At 37.6% G+C, this 25,908-nt stretch overlaps 1 protein-coding gene across 3 annotated transcripts in view; it reads right to left on the reverse strand.

Moving 5' to 3' along the window:
- The window catches only part of MIB1 (MIB E3 ubiquitin protein ligase 1), a 118,039-nt gene extending 92,650 nt beyond the window's left edge, over positions 1-25,389 (reverse strand). Inside the window, exons 1-3 of one of the 3 annotated variants that reach the window (XM_058556824.1) lie at positions 25,137-25,388; positions 4,074-4,245; positions 2,064-2,193 (exon numbers count right to left, since the gene is read on the reverse strand). In XM_058556824.1, coding sequence (XP_058412807.1) covers positions 2,064-2,193; positions 4,074-4,245; positions 25,137-25,365 — 531 coding nt within the window. In that variant the 5' untranslated portion in view covers positions 25,366-25,388. Of the gene's footprint in view, positions 1-2,063; positions 2,194-4,073; positions 4,246-25,136 lie in introns of all 3 variants that reach the window. The other 2 variants (XM_058556823.1, XM_058556825.1) reach the window with 2 other exon arrangements.
- Between the last annotated feature and the right edge of the window lie 519 nt (positions 25,390-25,908).

A 25,908-nucleotide genomic window follows, 5' to 3' on the forward strand; every position in this document is an offset into this window, starting at 1 on the left:
CTGCCCTGCCTGATATCCAGACTGTGCTGCACCCTCAACCCACTAACGACCTTGTCCACTGACCACCCCAGAAGCCCTCTTTTAAACTCCCAGAGAAGTAAGACCGGTTACCCAGAGACTCTATTCGGTTTTTATCTCCTGGGAGACTTCATCTAAAGTGGTAACTCTGCTCTGTCCTCACAATAGCTAGATTTGTGCTTGCTACTTGGTTCTTCAAAAATTAAATCCTAAATGTTGTAGTACACAGCACTAAGTCATACAACAATAAAGAAAAACAATGGAATAATGATAGCAAAATTCAGCTGCCCTGGGGGGCCTGCAACTGAAAAAGGGTAAACAGAAGGCTTTTAAAGGTACTCATAACATTTTATTTTTTAATCTGTACACTGGGAACAAAAGGGTTAATTTTTATTAATATTCTTTAAACTTTCACATACGTTTTATACATTCTTCTATGTGATTCAGGACTGCTACAAATGGTTGTGGAAGTTGTTCACTGCACAATGGGCCTCGCCAAGGAGGAGAGTAGGGGCTGAACATACAGCCTGAGCTCCACTTACCAACACCCCATGAGCTGGGGCAAGGTTGCTCCTGTGCCCACCTCCAAAGGGGTCCTTTTCTCTGCCATTAGCTTGCCAAGCATGTCCTCACAGCATTCCATCCATCTAGAGGTGGTGCCTTTTTCCAAGTCCACACTGCTCTCTTTTTCTTTTTAGAGCAGTGCTTCTCAAACTTTAATGTGCATATAAAGGACTTAGGGATCTTGTTAAAATGAAGATCCTAATTTAGAAGGTCTAGGAAGAAGGGTAACTATTATTATATTTCTAACAAGCTGTCAGGTAACACCACCACTGCTGGTCCACGGGCTACACTACAGTCACAGAATTTAGATTTATATTTTTTGTCTCTCTCTCCTAATTAGAAAATAGGTTTCAGGAGAGTAGGAACTTCAACTCTTTTGTTTATTGCTATATCCCTGATGCTTGAAACAGAAGCCTGAACACAGTAAGTGTTCAATAAATATTTACTGAATTTTTAAAAAAAAGCAAAAGTTTGCTTCCTTAATAAAAATTAAAGTACTTAAAATATAATAGCTAAAATACATCTGTCTGACTTCCAAACATTAAAACTAGACCTTATTATTTAAAATGAGATCAATATAATAATACTCTGAATTTAGAAAACATCTATTTGAAAAAACATTTAAAAATCTTAAATTCAAAAGAATCTATATAGTACCAAATTGTACAAAAAACACTTTCGAGTTCCTGTGAAGGGTTCCTCAGATGACAGACTTTAAAATCATTCCTCAACGCTAAAAACAATTTTTTCAAGAAGGTAATAGTGGAACTGATAGTGACTGACATCTAAGTCTCAAACATGACATGTTGCTGACATCAGTACATCTAGAATCTAGCATAACGCAGAGTATACACATTTGATATTTGTTGACTGAATTAATGAATGAATAATCAGCAAAGGCAACATAAAACCCAAAATAAAACCAACAACTCACTTACCCTAATATCTCTGGCTACCCCACATCAGTTAAACAGGCTGTACAAAATTCCCCTCAGAACAACCACTATAATTGACCCCTAGACAGCTCTACACGCTACCTGAGGAGGGTAACGGACTTAAGTGGACTGGATAACAAAGTAGCTGCCTTATTACCCCTCAGAAACAGACAGGACTTTGAGGGAATGGAATATAAAACAAGTAAATTCAAATGAAATTTTAATATCAAGAAAGTGGAGAGCATGAGACTGCTTAGGGAGGACTGGTCCAAAGAGGATGTTCACAAAGGCATTCTAGGCAACAAAATGGCAATATGAAGCCTAAAGGCAAAATCTACCCAACGACCTTCTCAAGGAATGCCAATATTTACAACAGAGCAGGAACAATCTCTTTTCTTCCAGGAAAAAAAACAAATGAAGATTTAAAAAAAATTTTTTTGGCATAGGAAAAAAAATGGGCCAAGAAATTTAATTATAGTAGTAATAAAAATCTCCTGAACAAAGAACACTCTAGAATAACATGGTGAATCAGGAAAAAAACTTTACCTTTCCTCTACGGCCATTTCCTCCATCCTGATCTTCCCACTGCCAGTCCACTCCTCGTACCACTCTGGCACCTGCAAAGATCCCTCTGGCTGTAATCTTCTTAGATTTTCTACGAGACTCCAACAGAACCCTAAAAATAAAATTATTTATTTTCAAATTTATATAAAATAGGTAACAGTAATTTATTTTTTTAAACAAGATTGTAAAAAAAGGGTTATTTTGAAAATATAAAAATTTTTCTTTGTTCTGGTTCATTCTATAGCAGTATGTGACAGGAATACCTTCTAGATTCCATAGGTGGTGATGATGATGATAATAGTAGTAGTTTGAATAACAACAACAACAGCTAATATTCACTGAGCTTGTACTATACACAAAAGCACAAAAGTCTGTTACACTCCTTAAGAGGAAGGTATCATTATATTATTCATTTTACAAATGAGGAAACTGTGTCTCAAAAAGGTAAGTAATTTGCCCAAGGTCACAAAAGTAAACAGTAATGCAATCAACACATGAACCCATTCTAATCACTTCAGAGTATCATTAAACTCTTCACTACTTTAGAGATAGCCAACTTAAATCCCTACAACTGTCAGGCAAGTAATATAAATGAGGGCCTAAGAAAGACAGCACCACAGCAATGACAAATGGCAAGTGGCACTTGATCTCAGGCTTAGGAAGACAACAGGGAGTGGTAGGGACTTTGCTGAACTAAAGAGCACCACCTGTCTAAAGGGTGCAGGTGCTTCTATACACTTTAGCCACCTATTGCCATGAACAAATGCAGGCCCAGTGTTGACAGTCTTCTGGGTGTCTGTGTGTCTGTGTCTGTGTGTCTGTGTCCGTGTGTGTGTGTGTGTGTGTGTGTGTGTGTGTGTGTTCAGAATTCATAAACTTAGATTTTTGTGTGAAATCACCTGATTTTAACAGGTTAGCAACTGTTCAAAAATTTAGAGCATTGTATATGCCAAGTAAAATACATCTGTGGGCTGGATCTGACATACAGTAAACTGTCTCCAAGGCATTACACACCTACAGAAGACTATGGACCTTGAAAAAGACTCTACACTCAACTACCTGGACCAGCTTGGTTCTCCAACATCATCTAACCTTTATTCTTCTACAACTTTCTCATTCATGAAATCAGGAAGATTTGGGGGTTTTTTTTCTTTTGTTTTTCTACTTGATCTCATTATTCTATTCATTTTTAGAATGTCTTTTTTATACCCTAACTTAAAAAATTGTAAGCAAAAGACAAAAATAAATAACTTGTTCAAAATTACTCAGTTAATAAATGGTAGGACCAGGATTTGAATCAAGACAGTCTGACATCAAAATCCATTTTTCTACTACTCCTGCTGCCTCCTTTTGACCGGCTAGATTCTTGCGTCTATGCATTATCCATGTCTACATGAGAAGACTCAATCACCTGAAACTCTACACCCATTCACAATACTCCTCTCTCTTTGCTCCTAAAACACTTAACACATATCTCTACAGAAAGTCCGAAACATCACATGATAATCACTGTTGATCAAATAATCCCTTAACTTGTAAACTCCTTAAGAATACTGTCTTATTTATCTTCAAATGTGCACAAGTACAGCAGCTACACCATAGACTTAATAAATGCCTCTTGATTCAATCAATGGGCCCTAGTGTTCATCTGATAGCAATTAATAGAACAGAATGCATAGTAAGAAGAAAATAATCAGCCTCTCTTGGGCTACCCTTGCATTTCCAAACATTGAGTAGTAGTGCCAAGTCTCTATACGAGACAAAGAATAGCCCAGATTATCTTGGAATAATACATACAGCTCCATCTTCACAGAGCTCTTTTCTCACTATATAGCAGGCCTGGGGCCTGCTCCACCTCTAGCCTGCTACCTGCTACCTCCTGACTAAACTAGCTGCCAGAAACGATTTCCTACTCCTATTTTTAAGGCTTAATAGTATAAAAAATTTAACACAAAAAAGGAATTGCAACTGAAGAAAAATTGTTTCCCATACCGCTCACTTCCTGGTGTAGTAATTCTATAAAAGCGATGCCTTAAATGGTGTTTATCTCCATGATAACAAACCGTACACAAATCATAATTTGTACACTCTGCACATTTCCATCGAATGCCAATGATCGGTTGCTGGCGGCAGGTATCACACATGGTTCCATCATGCTTGATGCCTATTAAAACAAGGATACATGCTTACGTCAATGACAAGTATTATTTACTTGAATATTATTCTCTAAGGGGAAAAATAACAACACAGCATTTTGTAAAGTAGGAAATAATATTTCAAATGTATCATACATAGTTTCAAAACCTAGAAGTCACACGCATGCTCTTGTGAGTACACGTATACACAGCGTATAAACAGAGAAAATCTGAAAACCCACTCCAAACTGCTGACAGTGGTTGGAGGTGCACAGATGGGGAGGGGGAGGGCACTTTCATGCTTTGTTCTATACACTTTTGAATTATTTAGTTTTATTAAACACATATTATTAATTCCATAATTTTAAAAAGGAAACACAAGAGAGATCAATTTTATCCTCTCAGATTGGCACACATGAAAAATAATATGTCGGTGCATGTGAAGATGGTGTCAAGAGAGCCAGACAGATACTGCTGAGAAGGAAATATAAATTGATACAACCTCTATGGAAGGTAAGACAAAATGTTTCAAATGCCTTAAAAGACTTGACACTGCCTTCAAATTTTTTAAAAGGTACATCTAAAGATACTAAATTGTGTGTAGTAAAAACAAAAATTTAACATTACTGGTGTCAAAAATATGGGGCTATTTATGTGTAAACTATGATAATCCACAGAGGAAAAAAATCAATGCAGTTAATAAACCATGTTGTAGAAGAAATGTTACTGACATGGTGAACTATATTGTTATTTTATAAAGTAGTTTGCAAAGAATTACAGTATACCATTTTGGTAAATAAATTACCTAATACATACAATACACGTGCACAGAAAAACTAGAAAGATAATCCCCAAAATGTGCTGATAGGCTTACCCTTTGTGGTTTTCCAAGTTTTCTACAATGAGTGTGGATTAATTCTAGGAAGCAGCTGAGTGAGTTGGGGCAGTTACATAAGCATTGGAGATGCTGTATAAGCACTGGAGATGCTGGTGTATGTCACAATTAAAATAAAAGCTAAAAACAGACATCCAGGTACAGGAAGCACAGAGAGCCCCAAACAAGATAAACCCAAAGAGGCCCACACCAAGACACATCATAATCAAAATGTCCAGAATTAAAGATAAAGAGAGAATCCTAAAAGCCGCAAGAGAATGTCAAGTTACACACAAAGGAAACCCCGTAAGGCTATCAGCTGACTTCTCAGCAGAAACCTTACAGGCTAGAAGAGAATGGCACGATATATTTAAAGTGCTAAAAGGAAAAAACTTACAGCCAAGAATACTCTACCCAGCAAGGTTATCATTCAAAATGGAAGGAGAGATCAAAATTTTCCCAGATAAGCAAAAATTAAAGGAGTTAGTCACCAAGAAACCAGTGCTACAAGAAATGTTAAAGGGACTGATTTAAGGGGAAAAGAGAAGACCACAAATAGGAAAAATTATCTATTTCCATGATTAGAACGTAATGGATACAAATGCACAAAAAAGAGGTTAGATATGATATTAAAAACATAAAAGGAGGGAGGAGGGGAGTTAAAGAGTAGAGCTTTCAGACAGAGGTCAAACTAAAGTGACCATCAATTCTGTATAGAAGAAGTAAGGAACAGAGAAGGACTACTAAAACACTGAGGAAAAAAAAAAGTTAAAAAATGGCAGTAAGTACATACTTATCAATAGCTACTTTAAACGTCAATGGACTAAATGCTCCAATTAAAAGGCATAGGGTGGCTGACTGGATAAAAAAACAAGACCCATATATATGCTGCATACAAGAGACACACTTCAGACCTAAAGACACTCACAAACTGAAAGTGAAGGGATAGAAAAAGATACTCCATGCAAATGGCAATGAAAAGAAAGCTGGGGTAGCAGTACTCATATCAGACAAAATAGACTTTAAAACAAAAACTGTAAAAGAGACAAAGAAGGGCATTACATAATGATCAAGGGAACAATCCAACAAGAGGATGTAACACTTGTAAATATCTACGCACCCAATGTAGGTGCACCTAAATATATAAAGCAATTATTAACAGACATAAAAACAGAAATAGACAGTAACACAATAATAGTAGGGGACTTCAACACTCCACTTACACCAACGGATAGATCATCCAAACAGAAGATCAATAAGGAAACATTGGCCTTAAACGACACACTAGAACAGATGGACCTAGTAGATATATACAGAGCATTCCATCCAAAAACCGAAGAATACACGTTCTTTTCAAATGCACATGGAACATTCTCCAGGATTGATCACATATTAGGCCACAAAACAAGTCTCCATAAATTTAAGAAGATTGAAATAATACCAAGCATCTTTTCTGACCACAACGGTATGAAACTAGAAATCAACTATAGGAAGAAAATCAGAAAAGCCACAAATACATGGAAATTAAACAAAATGCTACTGAACAACGACTGGGTTAACGAAGAAATCAAAGAAGAAATCAAAAAATACCTGGAGACAAATGAAAATGAAAATACGACATGCCAGAATTTATGGGATACAGCAAAAGCGGTTCTAAGAGGGAAGTTTATAGTGATACAGGCTTATCTCAACAAACAAGAAAAATCTCAAATAAGCAATCTAACAATGCACCTAAAGGAACTGGAAAAAGAAGAACAAACAAAGCCCAAAATCAGTAGAAGAAGGGAAATAATAAAAATCAGAGCAGAAATAAATGAAATAGAGACCAAAAAAACAATAGAAAAAATTAATAAAACCAAGAGCTGGTTCTTTGAAAAGATCAACAAAACTGACAAACCTTTAGCTAGACTCACCAAGAAAAAAAGAGAGAAGGCACAAATAAGTAAAATCAGAAATGAAAGAGGAAAGGTTACAACAGACACCTCAGAAATACAAAGGTTTATAAGAGAATACTATGAAAAGCTTTATGCCAACCAATTCGACAATCTGGAAGAAATGGATAAATTCTTAGAATCATACAACCTTCCAAAACTGGATCAAGAAGAAATAGAGAATTTGAATAGACCAATCACCAGTAAGGAGATCAAAACAGTAATCAAAAACCTCCCCAAAAATAAAAGTCCAGGACCAGACGGCTTCCCTGGTGAATTCTACCAAACATTGAAAGAAGACTTAATACCTATCCTTCTCAAACTCTTCCAAAAAATTGAGGAGGTGGGGAAGCTCCCTAACTCATTCTACGAAGCTGACATTACCCTGATACCAAAACCAGACAAGGACAACACAAAAAAAAAGAAAATTACAGGCCAATATCACTGATGAACATCGATGTAAAAATCCTCAACAAAATACTAGCAAATCGCATACAACAATACGTTAAAAATATTATACACCATGATCAAGTGGGATTTATTCCAGGTATGCAGGGATGGTTTAACATTCACAAATCAATCAACGTAATACACCACATTAATAAAATGAAGAACAAAAATCACATGATCATCTCAATAGATGCAGAGAAAGCATTTGACAAGATACAGCATCCATTTATGATAAAAACTCTGAATAAAATGGGTATAGAAGGAAAGTACCTCAACATAATAAAGACCATATATGAGAAACCCACAGCTAATATCATCCTCAATGGTGAAAAACTGAACAGTATCCCTCTAAGAACAGGAACCAGACAAGGATGCCCACTGTCACCACTCCTATTTAACATAGTATTGGAAGTCCTAGCCAGAGCAATCAGGCAAGAGAAAGAAATAAAAGGGATCCAAATTGGAAAGGAAGAAGTGAAACTGTCACTATTTGCAGATGACATGATTTTATATATAGAAAACCCTAAAGAATCCACCAGAAAACTTTTAGAAGTAATAAATATGGTAAAGTTGCAGGATACAAAATCAACATACAAAAATCAGTCGCATTTCTGTACACTAACAATGAAGTAGCAGAAAGAGAAATTAAGAATACCATCCCATTTAAAATTGCAACAAAAAGAATAAAATACTTAGGAATAAACTTAACCAAAGAGGTGAAAGATCTGTACACTGAAAACTATAAAACATTTCTGAAAGAAATTGAAGAAGACACAAAGAAATGGAAAGATATTCCATGCTCTTGGATTGGAAGAATTAACATAGTTAAGATGTCCATACTTCCTAAAGCAATCTATAGATTCAATGCAATCCCTATCAAAGTTCCAACAACATTTTTCACAGAAATAGAACAAAGAATCCTAAAATTTATATGGAACAACAAAAGACCTCGAATAGCTAAAGGAATCCTGAGAAAAAAGAACAAAGCTGGAGGTATCACACTCCCTGATTTCAAAATATACTACAAAACTATAGTAACCAAAACAGCATGGTACTGGCACAAAAACAGACACACAGATCAATGAAATAGAATCGAAAGCCCAGAAATAACCCCACACATCTATGGACAGCTAATCTTTGACAAAAAAGCCAAGAACATACAATGGGGAAAAGAAAGTCTCTTCAACAAATGGTGTTGGGAAAACTGGATAGCCACATGCAAAAAAATGAAAGTAGACCCTTACCTTACACCATACACAAAAATTAACTCCAAATGGATTAAAGACTTGAATGTAAGACCTGAAACTATGAAACTTCTAGAAGAAAACATAGGCAGTACGCTCTTCGACATCGGTCTTAGCAACATCTTTTCAAACACCACATCTGACCGGGCAAGAGAAACAATAGAAAAAATAAACAAATGGGACTACATCAAACTAAAAAGCTTCTGCACAGCAAAGGAAACCATCAACAAAACGAAAAGACAACCTAACATTTGGGAGAAGATATTTGCAAACCATACATCTGATAAGGGCTTCATCTCCAAAATATATAAAGAACTCATGCATCTCAACAACAAAAAAAACTAACAACCCAATTAAAAAATGGGCAAAAGACCTGAACAGACATTTCTCCAAAGAAGATATACAGATGGCCAACAGACACATGAAAAGATGTTCAAAATCACTATCAGGGAAATGCAAATCAAAACTACAATGAGATATCACCTCACGCCCGTCAGAATGGCTATAATTAACAAGACAGGAAACAACATGTGTTGGAGAGGATGTGGAGAGAAGGGAACTCTCATACACTGCTGGTGGGAGTGCAAACTGGTCCAGCCACTATGGAAAACAGTATGGAGATTCCTCAAAAAATCAAGGATAGAACTACCATATGATCCAGCTATTCCACTGCTGGGTATTTATCCAAAGAACTTGAAAACACCAATTTGCAAAGGTACATGCACCCCTGTGTTCATTGCAGCGTTATTCACAATAGCCAAGACTTGGAAGCAACCTAAGTGCCCATCAAGGGACGAATGGATAAAGAAGCTGTGGTATATATACACAATGGAATACTACTCAGCCATAAGAAACGATGAAATCCAGCCATTTGTGACAACATGGATGGACATTGAGGGTATAATGCAAAATGAAATAAGTCAGAGGGAGAAGGTCAAATACCGTATGATTTCCTTCATTAAGTAGTAGATAATAACAACAATAAACAAACACATAGGGACAGAGATTGGATTGGTGGTTACCAGAGGGAAAGGGGGGAGGGAGGAGGGTGAAAGGGATAATTCGGTACATGTGTGTGGTGATGGGTTGTAACTAGTATTTTGGTGGTGAACATGATGTAATCTATGCAGAAATAGAAGTACAATGATGTACACCTGAAACTTTTACAATGTTATAAACCAACGTTACTGCAATAAACAAAAAATTAAAAAAAAAAAAAGTTACATAAGTAAACATTTTAGTCATTGTGATGTAGGGAAGAACTAAGTATAAATACAGCAGAAGATATCACTGAGGAAAATACTGATATATTTAAATATAGAATTTAATTTTTATATACATCAGAAAACAACACATAAATGAGAAATGGAAATTATAAATTGGAGGAAAAGATTTGCGAAAATATATGATAGGCAAAAACAGCCACAGCCAAAAGAGCCCAAGGAGACATGGCGACTAAATGTGCTGTGGAATCCCGGATGGGACCCTGGAACAGATAAAGGACACTAGGTAAAAAAATAAGGAAATCTGAAGATAGTGCGGACTTTAGCTAACCATAGCCTATCAATAATGATTCATTAATGCGCCAGCCCTCATGGCCTAGTGCTTCAAGTTGGGCACTCTCAGCTTCAGCAGCCCAGGGTCGCCTCCCAGTCGTGGAACCACACCACCCATTTGTCAGTTGCCGTGCTTTGGCAGTGGCTCACATAGAAGAACTACAATGACTTAGAACTAGAATACGCAAGTATGTACTAGGGTTTGGGGGAGGAAAATAAAGAGGAAGATTGACAACAGATGTTAGCTCAGGGTGAACCTTTCCCTGCAAAAAGAAAAAAAAAAAGTGGTTCATTAATACTGGCAAATGTACCATCCTAATGTAAGGTGTTAACAGTAGGGGAAACTGGGTGTGGGGTATATGAATGCTCTCTGTACCGTCTTCACAACTTTTCTGTAACTCCAAAGCTATTCTAAAATTAAAAGTTTATTAAAAATATACATGATAAAACTGGAAAAAAAAATAAAAGCTAAAATAAAAACATGAGGGACTCTAAGTAAATAGTTAGAGAAACCAACTTGCAAATAGTTGCTTTAGCAATTTGGTATGTAACGGCTACTTAGAAGTTTTTATTCTTTTAACCCTTACACTAACTGAGCTATTCCATGCTTATGAAAAGACAATACATACCTTACCTAAGTACACTCCTCATTGCCACAGGCCTGAAGTCTAATCTGTTCTACCACAGGAAAGCACCATGACCAAAAACATCATAATTAATATCAAATAGCAGTAATAGTGAATGTCCACACCACGGTTAAGTTTCTTAACAAGGTCTAAAATAGGTCTCCTATGTCATCACAAAAAGTAAAACGCACTAAACAAATTGGTATCCACTATGCACTCAGGGGTAGGGGTTTATCCTAAACTATCTGCACAGCTCCTCAAATAAGAGCTGGTTGATGAAAGGCATAGAGAAAATGTATCCCCACCTCCCCACCTGACCAAAATGAGAAAAAGTCCAGTTTTATAAATTTTTCATCTCAAAGTTCATTTTCCACAAAGTATAGTGATAACATTCATGAGCTCATAATCTCAGTAGAGGCATTCTTTAAAAGGAACCTTTTAAACACACAATGATAACTGGTAAAAAAAAGAAAAAACAAAAAACCTTTTACGATTCATGGTTTTAAAGAATACTTCAGGGAAACCATTAATGCACACAAAAGCACATCCAAATCCTTTCTTGGTTCCCATAGTTCAAATGCCAACAAAGCTACTAAACAGCTGTGAAACAGACCAATGCTGAGAACTAGAGAAAGTAAATAAAGCAACCCACTCCACCACCAAACTGAGCACTATGGAATTTTTAATGAGAATGCAATTAATTGACTTTAAAACAAAAGTTGATATTTAAAGAAAACATAAAACAGGAGAAAGGGCATTAAATCAACAAGGCCAACATTTTACTGATCTCCTACTTTGGTAGCTTTTTTGTTTCCCCTTACTACATCCACCCAATTCATTCCCATCTAAAACCATTCCCTCCTAGTCTAAACCTCCTTAGCACTGGCAAGAGTTATTCCTTAAAGTTTTCATTTCATAAAACTTAATTCCCTAACTAAACCTATTAGTGCTTTTTCTCCTTCCTATAGAATACGGTATTGACCAGAAAGTGAATGCTCCTTCCCTTTGGCTAAGCTTTATGAAGACATCTGCCACCGTTAAATGAACCACCTGACGACAGCTTTTGACTCATTCTACTAATACTCAAATGACCATCTGCTCTACCTTTTAATGGCATCTCGCCTAAATTCAATAACTTAGAGAACTTACATTGCTTAAATCTTTTTGTTGGAAAATTTTATGAGAACAGTAAAACATGCTACTCAAGATCAATAACCACGTGTTCTTAAGAAAGCCAGGAAAACAGCTCCAATTCACAAAGCACTGATTTATTTAAGTAAAATGTTAAATTTCTAGATAGAAAAGATGACGGAAAGAGCTCTCACTACAAGCAGTTCACTCTGCAAAGCTCTTCAACATGGAACAAGAGTATCTGAATTAGCACTTTGTGTAACACCAAAAGAAAAGGTAAACAATATAATTGTTCATTAACAAGAGAGTGGAAACATACATTAGGTATACAATGGAATACCTAAAATGAATGTTCAACAGCCACAAAATTCAACATGGATGAATCCTTCAACCATAATGCTGAATTTTTCAATTATACAAGAATAAAAAATGTCGCAAAGTACTATATATTGTTTACAGATGTATAAAAATATAGCATAAATGTAAAGAACCCATGGAAATAACTAATTTCTAGATAGTGGTTACCTTAGGAGAGGAAGGAAGAGAATGAAATTGGGAAGAAGTACACAGAGTATTTGAAATATATTAGTAATGCTTTATTTCTAGATGGATTTGCAGGTATTTATTAATCACGTATCTACTTGGATATCTTAAATATTATATAATAAATTTTTAAACATTTTTTAAATAAAAAATAAACATCCCTAGTAGACTAGTATGGCGCCCTAATTAAAAGATTTCACCTAACATTAAAAAATAATTTACAAGTCATTAACCAGTGTTTAAACTAAATTACTTATTGTGGCAAAACTGTTTGTTGATGTCATTCAACCAACCAAGAAATCCTATTTCTGATTTACGGATTCATTCAACTTTAACCCTAAATCAATGGGACAAAAAGTTTACAGAGATTAAAGAGGGTTAACCAACTAGACTATGCATCTTATTCTCCCTGAACCATCAAACTACTTACTGGTTTAGAAACTGTCTCGAGTGTAATTAAAATTCCTAATTAGGGTGAGGCCTTTGTGACCTGCCAGCTGGTTGGTATACTCCACATTCCTTACTCTTGAGTATTACTAAATTAATAAAAATAGGTTTGTTATTATTAATAATCCTGGCCACTATTCATTAGTATCAAGTTTGGTGTTTCACATACATTTTATTTAACCTTCCTAACAATACTAAAAGGTAGGCATTATTATCCCCATTTATAGATGAAGAAACTGAGGCTCAGAGAAGTAACTTGCCTGAAGTCACACAACACAAGTGGCAGGCCAAAATTCAAACCCAGGTGGGTCTGATTACAAAGCTTGGCCTCTTATGCTCTTCACTTTACCAGGGTGTTTTCCTACTTCATTCTGATCTTATATGAAAAACAGTTACATATCTAGGGCATCATGTTCCCCATCTGACCTACCGAACTCAAAATACAAGTTATTAAATCCTATTCTAATATTCAAATAAATCTCAAAGAGAAATGTTTTAAAAATTAAAAATATTATCTATTTTTAATTAATTTCAATAGTGTATTAGAGTGAAACACCATCTACTTCCATCCAACTCTTGTTATGCCTTAAGAAAATGTCTTTGAAGATGTCTCACCCAAAATCTACAACTCCCTCATCGTATCTTTTCTGTTGGACAAGTTATTCTCTTTTCTATTTTTGCAGGCTTTGCTACTCTCCTTTATTACAAGCTTGCTTAATAAAATTGCATCATGCCCCACACAGTCCCAACAAAAGACACAAGGTGTCAAATTAGGCACACAATTGGCAATTTTAGTAACATATCTAGCACTTGTTACATAGGGGTAGAAACGTAATAAAGTCAAACAAAATTAAGAATTTTATCCACTTTAATTTTTTTTCATGCTAACTGGTAAAAACTCATTATTTCATTTTAGAAGCAAAACACCTGTCTCTGTACCCTGACCTACTCCAACTTCATTTTACAGATGAAGAATTAAAGCTCAAAGAGACTGTTATAAAGTTGGGGGGCCAGGGAGTGCTGGCAAACCTGGATTTGAATCTCCACCATCAACTTGTGAAATCTTAGGCAAGTTAGTTCATTTCTCATGGCCTGTTATCTCACCAGTAAAATGAAGGCTATGGAATAACATTTTTATGAGGATTAAATGAGATAAAGTATGTAAAACACTTAGCATAGTGCCTGACATGACTGGAGCTCAGTAAATGTTAGTCCATTCTCCTAGTTAACAGGCCCACTTGATAAAATCAAGAATGAACAAATACTTGGATTTCCCTACTAAGCTGGTGCATTTTCCACTACTCCATGAAGAGAGACTGGGGGAGAGGGGTAAGCGAGGCACCATAATGTGAGATATCACAATCCCAAGATTTCATGAATTATTATCACTAGCCCTGCAAAACTCCCAAAATTCAAATAATGATTTTAATATCAAAAGGTTTCCACTCCATTTCTTGCTTTTTTAGGGACAAAATTATCATCAAGAACATAAATCCACCCCTGGAGAAAACCAAACACTCACATCATGAGTGTGCTTAGAGAATATAAATTAATTCTAACCAAAGCAAGTATCTACAAAAGTAAATGTGCTTAAAAAAGAAGTATTCCAAAGCCAAAAGTGAATGTCTGGACTATCTGCTATGTTCCATTAGCTCCTCTACTAATTTAAACCCCACCTTACCTTAGTTGAGTTCTACAAGTTCATTTATAAGCCAGTGGTTTAGAATTCAGAACCAACTTTCCCTCAGAAACCAAGTTTTAAAGATAACTTAAGTACCAGACTATTTTACAGGAACCTATCTACTCTACATAGAGCTAATCTATGGGCTTACAAAGATAAAAATTGTTGCTGTGTTCCTAGTTCCATCTGAGGAGATGGTTCAATTGCTGTAATCCAGACACGATGGTAAAAGAGGCAAGCTAAATAGTGCGGGGACATACACAAGTACGTGAGTAAAGAAATGGGTTGAGGAGAATGAGGAGGAATAATCCAAAAAAGCCATTTTCCTACAGGTACTTAAAATGCATAAGCTCTTGCTTACTGACTTAGAGCAATGGTTTCCAAAGTGAGGTACATGACCCAGGAGACACAGAAGATGATCCTTTGAAATGCAAGAGAAAATAATATAAGTCCACAATCTCTTATCTGTAATTCCAAAATCCAAACACTCTTAAGTTTTTTAATAAATTAGCAGCAAACTCACTTAGTGCTAAACCATGATCTGAACAAACAACAGGCTATATACAGTATGTAATTTTTATTTATCCCTTTAGTATAATTACTCATATGCTTCGCTGCAGAAATATTACTGTATTTGATTACAAGGGGCTGCTGTGGACCTCAAAATGGGTGTTAGTTATGTACTATGTGGCAAACACATCATATTACAGTTCTAAAATTCAAAAGTTTATAAACTCAGTCCCAAGCATTCTGAATAAAGAGTTAACTTTCATTACAACATTTACTTTCATATTTATTTTTCTAAAAATCTAAGAATGAAATTAGGTTTTACTCATTGTAAATTAGTCAGTTGACACTAGCACCCTCAGTGGGTCCCCACAAAAAATCACATGTCACACAGGGAACACAAGGTATACTGAGGGTGAGTGGGAGGTGAGAGCATGAGGGCCTAACATTGCTGCTCACCTCTGGCACATTAAGACATGCTGCAGCTTTTTGTGCCTAGTTAATCAGATTTGTGGGGTGTATACTAATGATACAAAACCACACATTGTTGATTATCTTGAGACAAAGTGCTTAAGAGTCAAAATTAAGAATGAGTTCTATATTTTTCTTTTACAAAATGATAATGTGTTCCAAAATTGCACACATTTTCTGTGATGAAAAGCAGTCATTAGTGTTATGCTCTTTAGGAGATTTTTTCTTTAATTATACCCATTTAATCTGTCCCTTCCAGGTAAAAATGATGTCTGACAATAAATGAGAAAATAAATGCTATCCAAAAGAAACTAGACTGAGCAATGTGAAAACTGCTGTTTGGATATGTTTCCATCATTACACGGTCTTTAATGCTGAAGCAATGTGTATCACCAATAAACTCTCACATCTGCATCCTTAAAAGAAAATAGTTTTTTACTTCATTTTAAATTCAGTGGATTTTTAATTCATTTATTCAAAATATAAAAATGAAACACCTTCCAACTCATTTGTAAGAAATGATTAGCATCAGAAAAAATGAAAATTTATCAGCTAAATTTCAATGAAAATTTTTACTTAACTGGTAAACAGGATAGAAAAATAAGATTGAGATTTGGTAAACACATTGTATTAGTCAAGGGTTCAATCAGGAGACAGAAACCAATCCACCACCTCTAGAAATAGGGAAACAATGAAAAAAATGGGATTATTACAATGCAAGAGGCTTAAAGGAGGGCTCCCATAGGGCAGGGATCCAGATCTTTAAAGAGGGATCGTGCTGGTGCTGGTGTTGCTGGGGTGGAGGGGGAGGAGGAGGTGGCACAATGGAGGCTGTTTCTGGTGGTGTTGGAAATAAGCAAACTGGAATCAAATACTGATACTGAAATCCTGCTGAGATGATACTGACAGGAAGAGCAAACAAAACAGGAAAGAACAAGTCCCTTCTCCCCCTCCAGTCTCCTTCCAGCATGCCCTATTGGCAGAGCCACCAGGCATCCAGCTAGCAAAGGGGAAATATCATGTGCGGAGTCTCAGCCCAGGCTCACATGGCAGAGTACAGAAGGTGGCTTTGAAGCCAAGAGACAAGAGCTTAATAACCAGCATACATACACCAGAAATGCACCTCTTCCCTTTGAAATGTATTATCTATCTTTGTGAGGTCTCCTAAAAGCTATAGCATTAAGCAAAATCAAGAATGGAAACAAATTGAACTTAGAATCAGACTTGATTTACTAACATATTAAACCAAGATTTTCAAAAACAATGAAGAAAAATCACATTGCTCTCATTTTTTGAAAAAGAATATTTTGATGAGAAGCAAAATACCAAAATACCACCCTGAAGGTTAGATCCTTTCAGTCTTAGCATTTATCCTTTTTCTACATATATTTTTCCATAATTTTTAGTCTTCTTTAAAATTTACATAAAAAACACAGTATTATCTACAGTGTCCCTTTGAAACCTACTTTTTCACAACCTATTTGGTAAATATTGGCTAATTCTTTCATTTTAACTGCTAATATTTTATTGTCTGAGATGCATGTAACATAATATACTCATTACATATAAACTTTTAGTAGTTTCCAAATTATTGCTTTTATAAAAAATACTGCAATGAATTTCTTAATACATGTCTCTTTATGGATGTGTGATTGAGATCTCATAGAAAAATACCTAGAATTTTCTCAGTTGCAGGATATGTGCATTCTCAAAGTTTACAAGGTGTTGCCAAATTGCTTCTCAAAGTAGTTGTACCAATGTACAATCTCGATAACTTGAGAGCTCTAATTTCCCCATATTCTTTATCAATACATACTATTTTTATTTTTTTATTTTTATTTTTTTTAATTTTATTTATTTATTTTTTCCCCCAAAGCCTCAGTAGATAGTTGTATGTCATAGCTGCACATCCTTCTAGTTGCTGTATGTGTGACGCAGCCTCAGCATGGCCGGAGAAGTGATGAGTCGGTGTGCGCCCGGGATCCAAACCCGGGCAGCCAGCAGCGGAGCGCGCTCACTTAACCACTAAGCCATGGGGCCGGCCCTAATACATACTATTTTTAGACTTCTAATTTTTGTCAATCCAATTGGGGTTAAAGATATCTTTTTTTTATTTGTATTTCCTGGGTTAGCTGTGAGTTAGCTGTGTGAATAGTTATTAGCTCATTGCTATTAACATCAAATCAAATTTTTAAAGCTAGAGGAAAATTTATATTTAAATTGATCTAATCCATTTATTTTATAGTTAAAGGAAAAAGCCAGCTAGCTGGCTTCTAACCTCTAATTGAAAATTTTCTCCCACACCAGGTAATGTAATTATCTAGGCTGCCCCTGACCACACACATACAAACATAAATATTAATAGGCCGATTTTCCTCGTAAAACAAAAGAAGCTTTATAAACAGGTGAGATTTCAGTAATTTGAATATTGGGTAAGATCTGATAGTTTAGTAGATATGACAATGTCATATCCTCTGCCAAGTGCAGAGCTTGGCTTCAAGAGTGCAGGATGACTGGGACTTTGAGCCACTGTTTGGAACAAAGAAAACATAAAAGATTAAGAACCCCAATAAAGTAAAAAAACAATACCATGATAGCAAAGGCTGACCAGCTGGAGCTGGAGAATCTGACAGCCTCACGTGCAGTTCAATTACTTGCTTTGACAGCAAAAACTCTCTTTCACAGGACTGATATGTTTTCTAAAGGAGGCTAAATATAATTATATATAATGAACTACCTGTTACAGACTATTTTTTTTGTTTTTTTGTTTTTTTGTGAGGAAGATCGGCCCTGAGCTAACATCTGCCAATCCTCCTCTTTTTGATGAGGAAGACTGGCCCTGGGCTAATATCCATGCCCATCTTCCTCCACTTTATATGGGACACCGCCACAGCATGGCCTGACAAGTGGTACGTCGGTGCGCGCCTGGGATCTGAACCGGTTCGCGACAGCGGAGTGCGTGCACTTAACCGCTTGCACCACCGGACCGGCCCCTCCTGTTACAGATTGTATACACACACAAACAGAAAAACCATTGATGTCCAACAATAGTATTACAATAAGTTAATCAAATAACCATACCACAGACTAGCGTAAGTTATTTAAGTTTCCTAATCAATTTTCCCTCAGGAAAAGTGATACAAATGGTGACGTTTCTGAACTACTATATTATAAATGGAAGACAGAATGAGAGAGAGGGAAAAGCGTGAACTGACTGTTCGTCCTTGTATCTGCCATTCACTAGCTTTATGATTGGACAAGTTTCTTAATCTCTCAGTTTCCTTTTACCTGTTTTAAGATAATATTTATCTAACCTTAAATCAAATGAATCAAAAGCTCTTTGAAAAGAGCACTTTATTCAGAAAATATTCGTTCAGAGCCATAACTGCTAGAAAATGGAGATACAAGGATCACTCACTCATACACACACACTCCTTCCTCTCAAACTAACAATCTAGTGTAAAAGACAATTACAACACAGCATACCTACGGCAACAGATAGAAGCATAGAGTGCACTGGGATCACATTGTCTAGCAATTAAAGAAAGTAGAGGAAAGACCCTGGTGAGTGGCTATCTGGAAACACATCCAAAAAAAATATATCTAATCCAACCAGAGGGATAAAGCAGTAAAGTATACAACCAGAAATATATATTAAGATAGTGTTATATTTGCAAACAAATACATATATTAGAAAGCTATTTCATGTTCCTTTATTTCAGATGTACACACTCTTCTCTTCTCCCTGCCCGATAACATCAATCTCTAAAACTGAAGACATGTATTACCAACAAACAATCAAGGCTTGGAATCAGCTGAGGGGAAAAGGAGACAACAAAGAGCCTGGGCATCTCAAGTGACAAGTAGTCACTTAGCATCTTGCTATTCAAAGTATGTCCATGAGCCAGCAACATCTCATCACCTGGGAACCTGTGAGAACTAATCTCACGGAATCCCATACCTACTGAATCAGAATCTGCATTTCTAAAGGTCCCCAGGTAATCTGTGTGCTTACTACAGTTTGAGAAGTACTGATACAGGGGTTACTCGCCTTCTTGAGGTCCTCAGCTCAACCAAGCTGCAATCTACAGGGAGTATTAAAACTTGATGGACTTTCATCACTTAAAACATTGTTTTAGCAGACAGAGATAAAAAGGGAAAGACATTTTACGTAAGTCTTTAAAATAGGTAGGATCGGTAAGAAAAAATCAAGTTTTCCCCACAGGTGCCATCAGCAAGAAAAATCTCACAACATTTCATCCCTTTTAGGTCTGGCATCCTATTTCCTAAACACTGTTCCCATAAGTCCTGTTTTTTTCCTAAGGCTCTGACCCCTTATAATACTCTTTTCTCCTGTAGTTCTAGAAACAAACCGGGAGAGAAATAGGGGGCCTCAGAAAGGAAAAGCTAAGGGTTATTAATTCATTTCATTTTTTATCCAGGGTGAGCACTTTTAGACCTTCAATTGAGTACTGACATCTGAGAAGTCTGTCCACATGTGACCTAAAAAGCACTCTTAGCTAGGGGGTGGAAGAAAAGGACAAAGAACTGCCCCCAAAACAGCCTGGACCAACAATACTGGAAGCCAGTTTTGAATAAACCTAATCCCTCTAACTTTCTGTTATCCATACCCAAGAGGGTAGAAAGAACCTCAATTAGAAACCCAAAATAAGGGCCGGCCCCGTAGCTTAGCGGTTAAGTGCGCGCACTCCACTGTTGGCGGCCCGGGTTCGGATCCCGGGCGCACACCGACGCACCGCTTCTCCGGCTGTGCTGAGGCTGAGTCCCACATACAGCAACTAGAAGGATGTGCAACTATGACATACAACTATCTGCTGGGGCTTTGGGGGGAAAAATAAATAAATAATTTTAAAAAAAGAAACCCAAAATCATTCTCTCGACTCTTTCCCTGGGAACAATACAACACTATAGTCAAGTGACCACAGAACAAGCGTTAAATAAAAACACATTTCTCCCCAAATCCTGTAAAATCACTACCTAAAAGATAAAAGGTCAACTATGCCTACTTAATAATAGACTTCACAAAATTAACTCCAAACTAATTCAACAATAACATACATATATTTCCACAATCTTCTTGCTCACTACAAACTGACCAAATATATCTGGATAGAAGTGTTATCATTCAAATATATACTAAATGATCCTCTTCTCAAGGTTTGACTATTCTAGACCATAAATTCAAACTTATCGTGTGTTATCTGAAAGAAAAAAAATAAAGCTTATATGCCAAAATACTACAGACCCCACATACAACCCTCAGACAAAATCTCCAACACGCAATAAGGGAAAGATTCACAATGACCCAACCACTGTAGAATCCTGAACTCTCAGAAAAGTTGCACAGAATTTACTTTAAACATCACCCATTTTGTAATTCCCAAACATACCGCAATAAATTTCCTGTTCATATAATGCAGGTATAAGTAAGGAACAAAGAATGACAATCTCAGTTATCCTCTGGTAAATATCATTAAGACTTTTTCAAATTAACTATAAATATGTCAAGCACACAAAAAGGCATAAAAATATAACACATCTATGCACCCACCACCCAGTTTAAAACATAAAACATTACCAAAATCGTTATAGCCCCTGAGGTACTTTCATCAACTGCACTCTACTTCCTTCAACATAAAGATATCCACTCCCTTGAACGTGGCATTTATCACTACTTTTTTGGTATACTTTAACCACACATGTACATATCCCTAAACCAATGAGTATCAGTTGGGGGCAATTTTGCCCACACAGGGGATTTGTGGCAATGTCTGGAAATATTGTGAGTTATCATGACTGCAACTAGTGGGTAGAGCCCAGGGATGCTGGCCTACAATACAAAGGACAACAACAAAGAATCATCTAATCAGTCCAAAAGAACAACAGCGCCAAAACTGAGAAACCCTGCCCTAAACAATAAATAGTATTGTTGTGCATTTTAACACACCGTAGGTTTTCTTTTTCAAGAAACTTTATTTTCCTGCTTTATTTGCTTAACATTAATTTCTCTTCTGTACAGAACTCCATTGTATAAATTCACACAGTTCGTTTATTCATTCTCCTGTTATGCACATTTAAGTTTTTTCCAACTTTTTGCTTTTACATACAACACTCCTGTGAATATTCTTATACAAGCCTCTTGATGCCCAATGGGAGATTCTCTCTAGGGCAGTAATTCTCGAACTGTGGTTCTTAAACCCCTATGGTTGTCCCCAAGGCCTTTTCAGGGGTTTTATGAAGTCAAAAGTATTTTCATAACAATACCAAGACATTATTTGCCTTTTTCATGTTGGCATTGCACTAAAGGTGCAAAGCAATGGTGGGTAAAAATGCTGGTGAGTTAGCCAAGTTAACACCCTCATTAATGAGACATATGGGTAGCCTATACCTCCTGATATAATGCACTAAGAAGGGCAAAACATTACATCTATGATATTCTTGCCCAAAATACATAATCTGAATTTAATCATGGGGAAATATCAGACAATCTCAATTTGAGGGATAGTCTATAAAATTATTGGTCAGCGTCAAGGTCATGAAAGACAAAGAAAGACCGAGAAACTGGCCCAGACTGGAGGAGACTAAATGACAACTAAATGCAATATGTGACCCTGGATTGAATCCCAGACCAGAAAAAGGACATTAGTGGGACAACTGGTGAAATTTGAATAAGGTCTGTAGATTAGTTAATAGTATTCATGTTACTTTTCTGGTTTTAATAATTGTATTTTGTAAGATGTTAATTAACATTTGAAGAAAGTGGGTGAAGAGCAGAAGGGAACTCTTTTTACTAGTTTTGTAATTTTTTGTAAGCCTGAAATTATTTCCAAATGAAAGGTTAAATTTTTTTACTTAACTATTATATAAATAAATATCAAGTACTGTATATAATAAATATATTTAGCAAATATTGAGAATGTAATAAAATGCCAATGGACATTAATTATTAAATATTTTGAAGAAAAAAGATAAGAAAAACACTGAAAGTAGTATTATAGTTCTGGAGCAAAACCAGAGCCAAGGGTTTGTGATTTGTTCAATACTTTAAAAAAAAAAAAAGAAAACCTGCAGAAATTAAGCCATAGAAATTAAAATACATTTCAACAAGCATTTCATAAGGCTATCCTACATCTAGAAATGCTTTCAAAATGTTTGCTAAAAGAATCAGATGAACAAGATGAATTGCTACACACAAATTAAATAATGTGTAAAATTATCTTGTAAATTAAACTAAGATTTTAAAACAATTACCTCTGAAAAACACCTGCTTTTATACAAGATAATGAATATTTATATGACAGATAAACTCCATACTACAAAACATATAGATAACATTAACATCCCTTCAAAAATCAGTGGTACAGGATGTTACACTTTACCTTTACCCTGGAAAGATATTTCAGTTTCCCCATAAACCTACAATTACTGATCCCAAGATGCCTTCAAATTAGTGAGTTGTGGTCAAACTTTAGCTTGAACCAGCATGATGAAATTTTAAGAGTGTGCAGAAACAGGCATATGCCTCATACATTGTTGCTAGGAGTGTAAATTGGTAAAAAATGTCTTCCAGGGCAATTAGTCAACATCTATAAAAATGCTAAATATGTGTACCCTTTTTTTTTTTTTTTTTTTTTTTTGGTGAGGAAGATCAGCCCTGAGCTAACATCCATGCCAAGCCTCCTCTTTTTGCTGAGGAAGACTGGCCCTGGGCTAACATCCGTGCCCATCTTCCTCCACTTTATATGGGACGCTACCACAGCATGGCTTGACAAGTGGTGCCTCGGTGTGCGCCCGGGATCTGAACCCAAGCCAGCAGAGCACACGCACTTAACTGCTATGCCACGGGGACGGCCCCAAATATGTGTACCCTTTGATGCAGCAATTCCACTTCAGAAGTACTCAACACATATGCACAAGGACCTAGGTACAAAGATTTATTCACTGCATCATTGTAAATAAGGTGACCTGAAACAATATAAATGACCATCAACAAAGCACTGGCTAAATAAATTACTGCATCCAGTCACTGGAATACTATGCAGCTATGAAAGAATAAGGTAGACCTATAAGTGCTAACATGGAACAATCACTAATATGTTTTATTAAGTTAACAAACAGAAGTGCAGAAGAGAATATAATTTATTACCACTTGGGCTTTAAAAGGGTGGTAGATTTGCAGTATATTAATATATATGTTTGCGATGCAGAGTATTCTGTAAGAATACCCAAGAAACTAGTAACAATGGCTGCCTCCTTTTTGTACTGTTGAATCTTTTCTATTGGTCCTGTACATATATCCTTTTCAATGTTTAAAAAGCCAGCTAAGAAACATAATCCTATGAATTACCTACTCAAAAACTGACTTGGCTTCTGTTAATTTCCTTTTTATTGCTAACAATAACTACGTACCCATTTCAGGATTTGTTAGGCTTTGTCAAACTCAATCATAAAGCCTTAGAAGGAGCTTATTTATGCATTCTGAAAAGTATGAAATCTTAAATTTGAACTATTTTCTAGTGAATAGAATATCAAGGATAAATCTATTTGAAAATGAATTCCATTAAAATAAATTAGATCTTTATTTTGTGAGAGCAAGCCTTCAGTTTATCAGACTACATAAAAATTCTACAGTCAATAACAAATATCCTTGAAATTTTGTGAATCAAGGACATTGACTCATCGCTGTGTTAATGGATAAGTCTCTGACATAACCTTACAAATGAAATAAGATGTTAACAAAAAAACATATCAGGTGTCCCCTGTGCCTATCTTCCACTTGGAAGAAGTATTTAACACAAAGAAATGGTTCAACAGCTTAGACTGTTTTTCCCTCTACTGGTATAAAAATATAAAATGAAACAATTCAGAAGAAAAATCATTCCACAGGGCCCAAGTAGCACTAGGCTACTGAACTTCAAGTCTTTCTACGTGTTAGAGTAAGAAAGACAGAGGAAAAAAAACCTCAACAAATCTGAGGTAAGAAAGGCCCCTCAGCAATTGTAACCGGTCAAGTGAACACCATATGGCAAGGCAAGCCTCCCTTCAGACAGTTATCACTTAGAGGCTGATTAATTTCAATGGCCCCTCCAGACCCCTTCCCTAGAGGGGGAGGACGAGGGGGAGGAGGAGGAGGAAGGGAACTGTCTGTTGTCTCCCCGCTGCTTTGTGCCTTCCAGGCTTGAAAGCATTCTGTGATGGTACTGCCATCATTTCCCTTGGGGACTGGGGAAGGCGGGAGGGAAGTCTTTTAGGCAAGTTTTTGTTTACTAGATATTGAACCTAAAACTCTCTTTGGCTCTTTCCCTTTCCGCTTACTCCAGCCGGGCGCTGCGGCCGAGGCGTTCCACCGCAAGGTTCTCCAAGGCGGCCGGACGCCCACCCCGGCCTCGCCCCTTCCCCCCACGCGCGCAGGCCCGGGGCCAGGTGGCCGGCGCTTACCCGTGGGCGCGCTGTCCAGGATGCGCAGGTCGTAGGCCCCGGAGCAGCGGTAGTTGGCGGCGGTGCCGTTGTCCCACACCACCACCACCTCCTCGGGGCTCTCGAAGCTCCGGACCGTGCCCACATGGCCCTCGCCGCCGTCCTGCTTCCCCCACTTCCAGTCTGGGCCGCGCACTACCCGGGCCCCGACCCCTTCCACCATCACCCGGTTATTCCGGGAGTTACTCATCGGGGCCCGTGCGGTGGCCGCCGCCGCTGCCGCCGGGGGGCCCGTGAGGGAGCTGGGCCCGGGCCGGACTCGCGGCGCCGGCGGGGGCGGGGGCGGCAGCGAGCCCAGGGGGACGTGGGAATAACTCACGGGGCCGGCGGCGCGGTCCCCGCCGAGCCCACAGCCGCTCCCCAGCCGTCGCCGCCGCCGCCGCGCCCCCTGCTCGGACTGGAGGCCAGACCGCAGCGGCTCGGAGGCGGCGGCGGCGGCGGCGGCAGGCGGGCAGGGGGGAGGGGGCCGTGGGCGGGGACTCCCCCGCTTCCTCCGGGCTCCCCGGCCGGGCTACAGCGACGGCCGCCAGGAAACCACGCTCTCCCCCGGCCGGGAGCGCGGGGAGCGCAGGGGGCCGGGGGAGGCTGGCCCGGGGGGGACGGCGAGGGCGGCAGGAAGCAAGGTTAACTGCCGGCCTTTTTCCTCCCCTGACTCCCCGTTCCGGGACGGGCTCCCCAGCGCCGGCGCCGCCGCCTCCCCCGTGAGCAGCGGTGGTACCTCCCGGCGTCCGGC

Source organism: Diceros bicornis, chromosome 16 (genome assembly GCF_020826845.1).
Source record: "Diceros bicornis minor isolate mBicDic1 chromosome 16, mDicBic1.mat.cur, whole genome shotgun sequence".
NCBI classification, from domain to species: domain Eukaryota; kingdom Metazoa; phylum Chordata; class Mammalia; order Perissodactyla; family Rhinocerotidae; genus Diceros; species Diceros bicornis.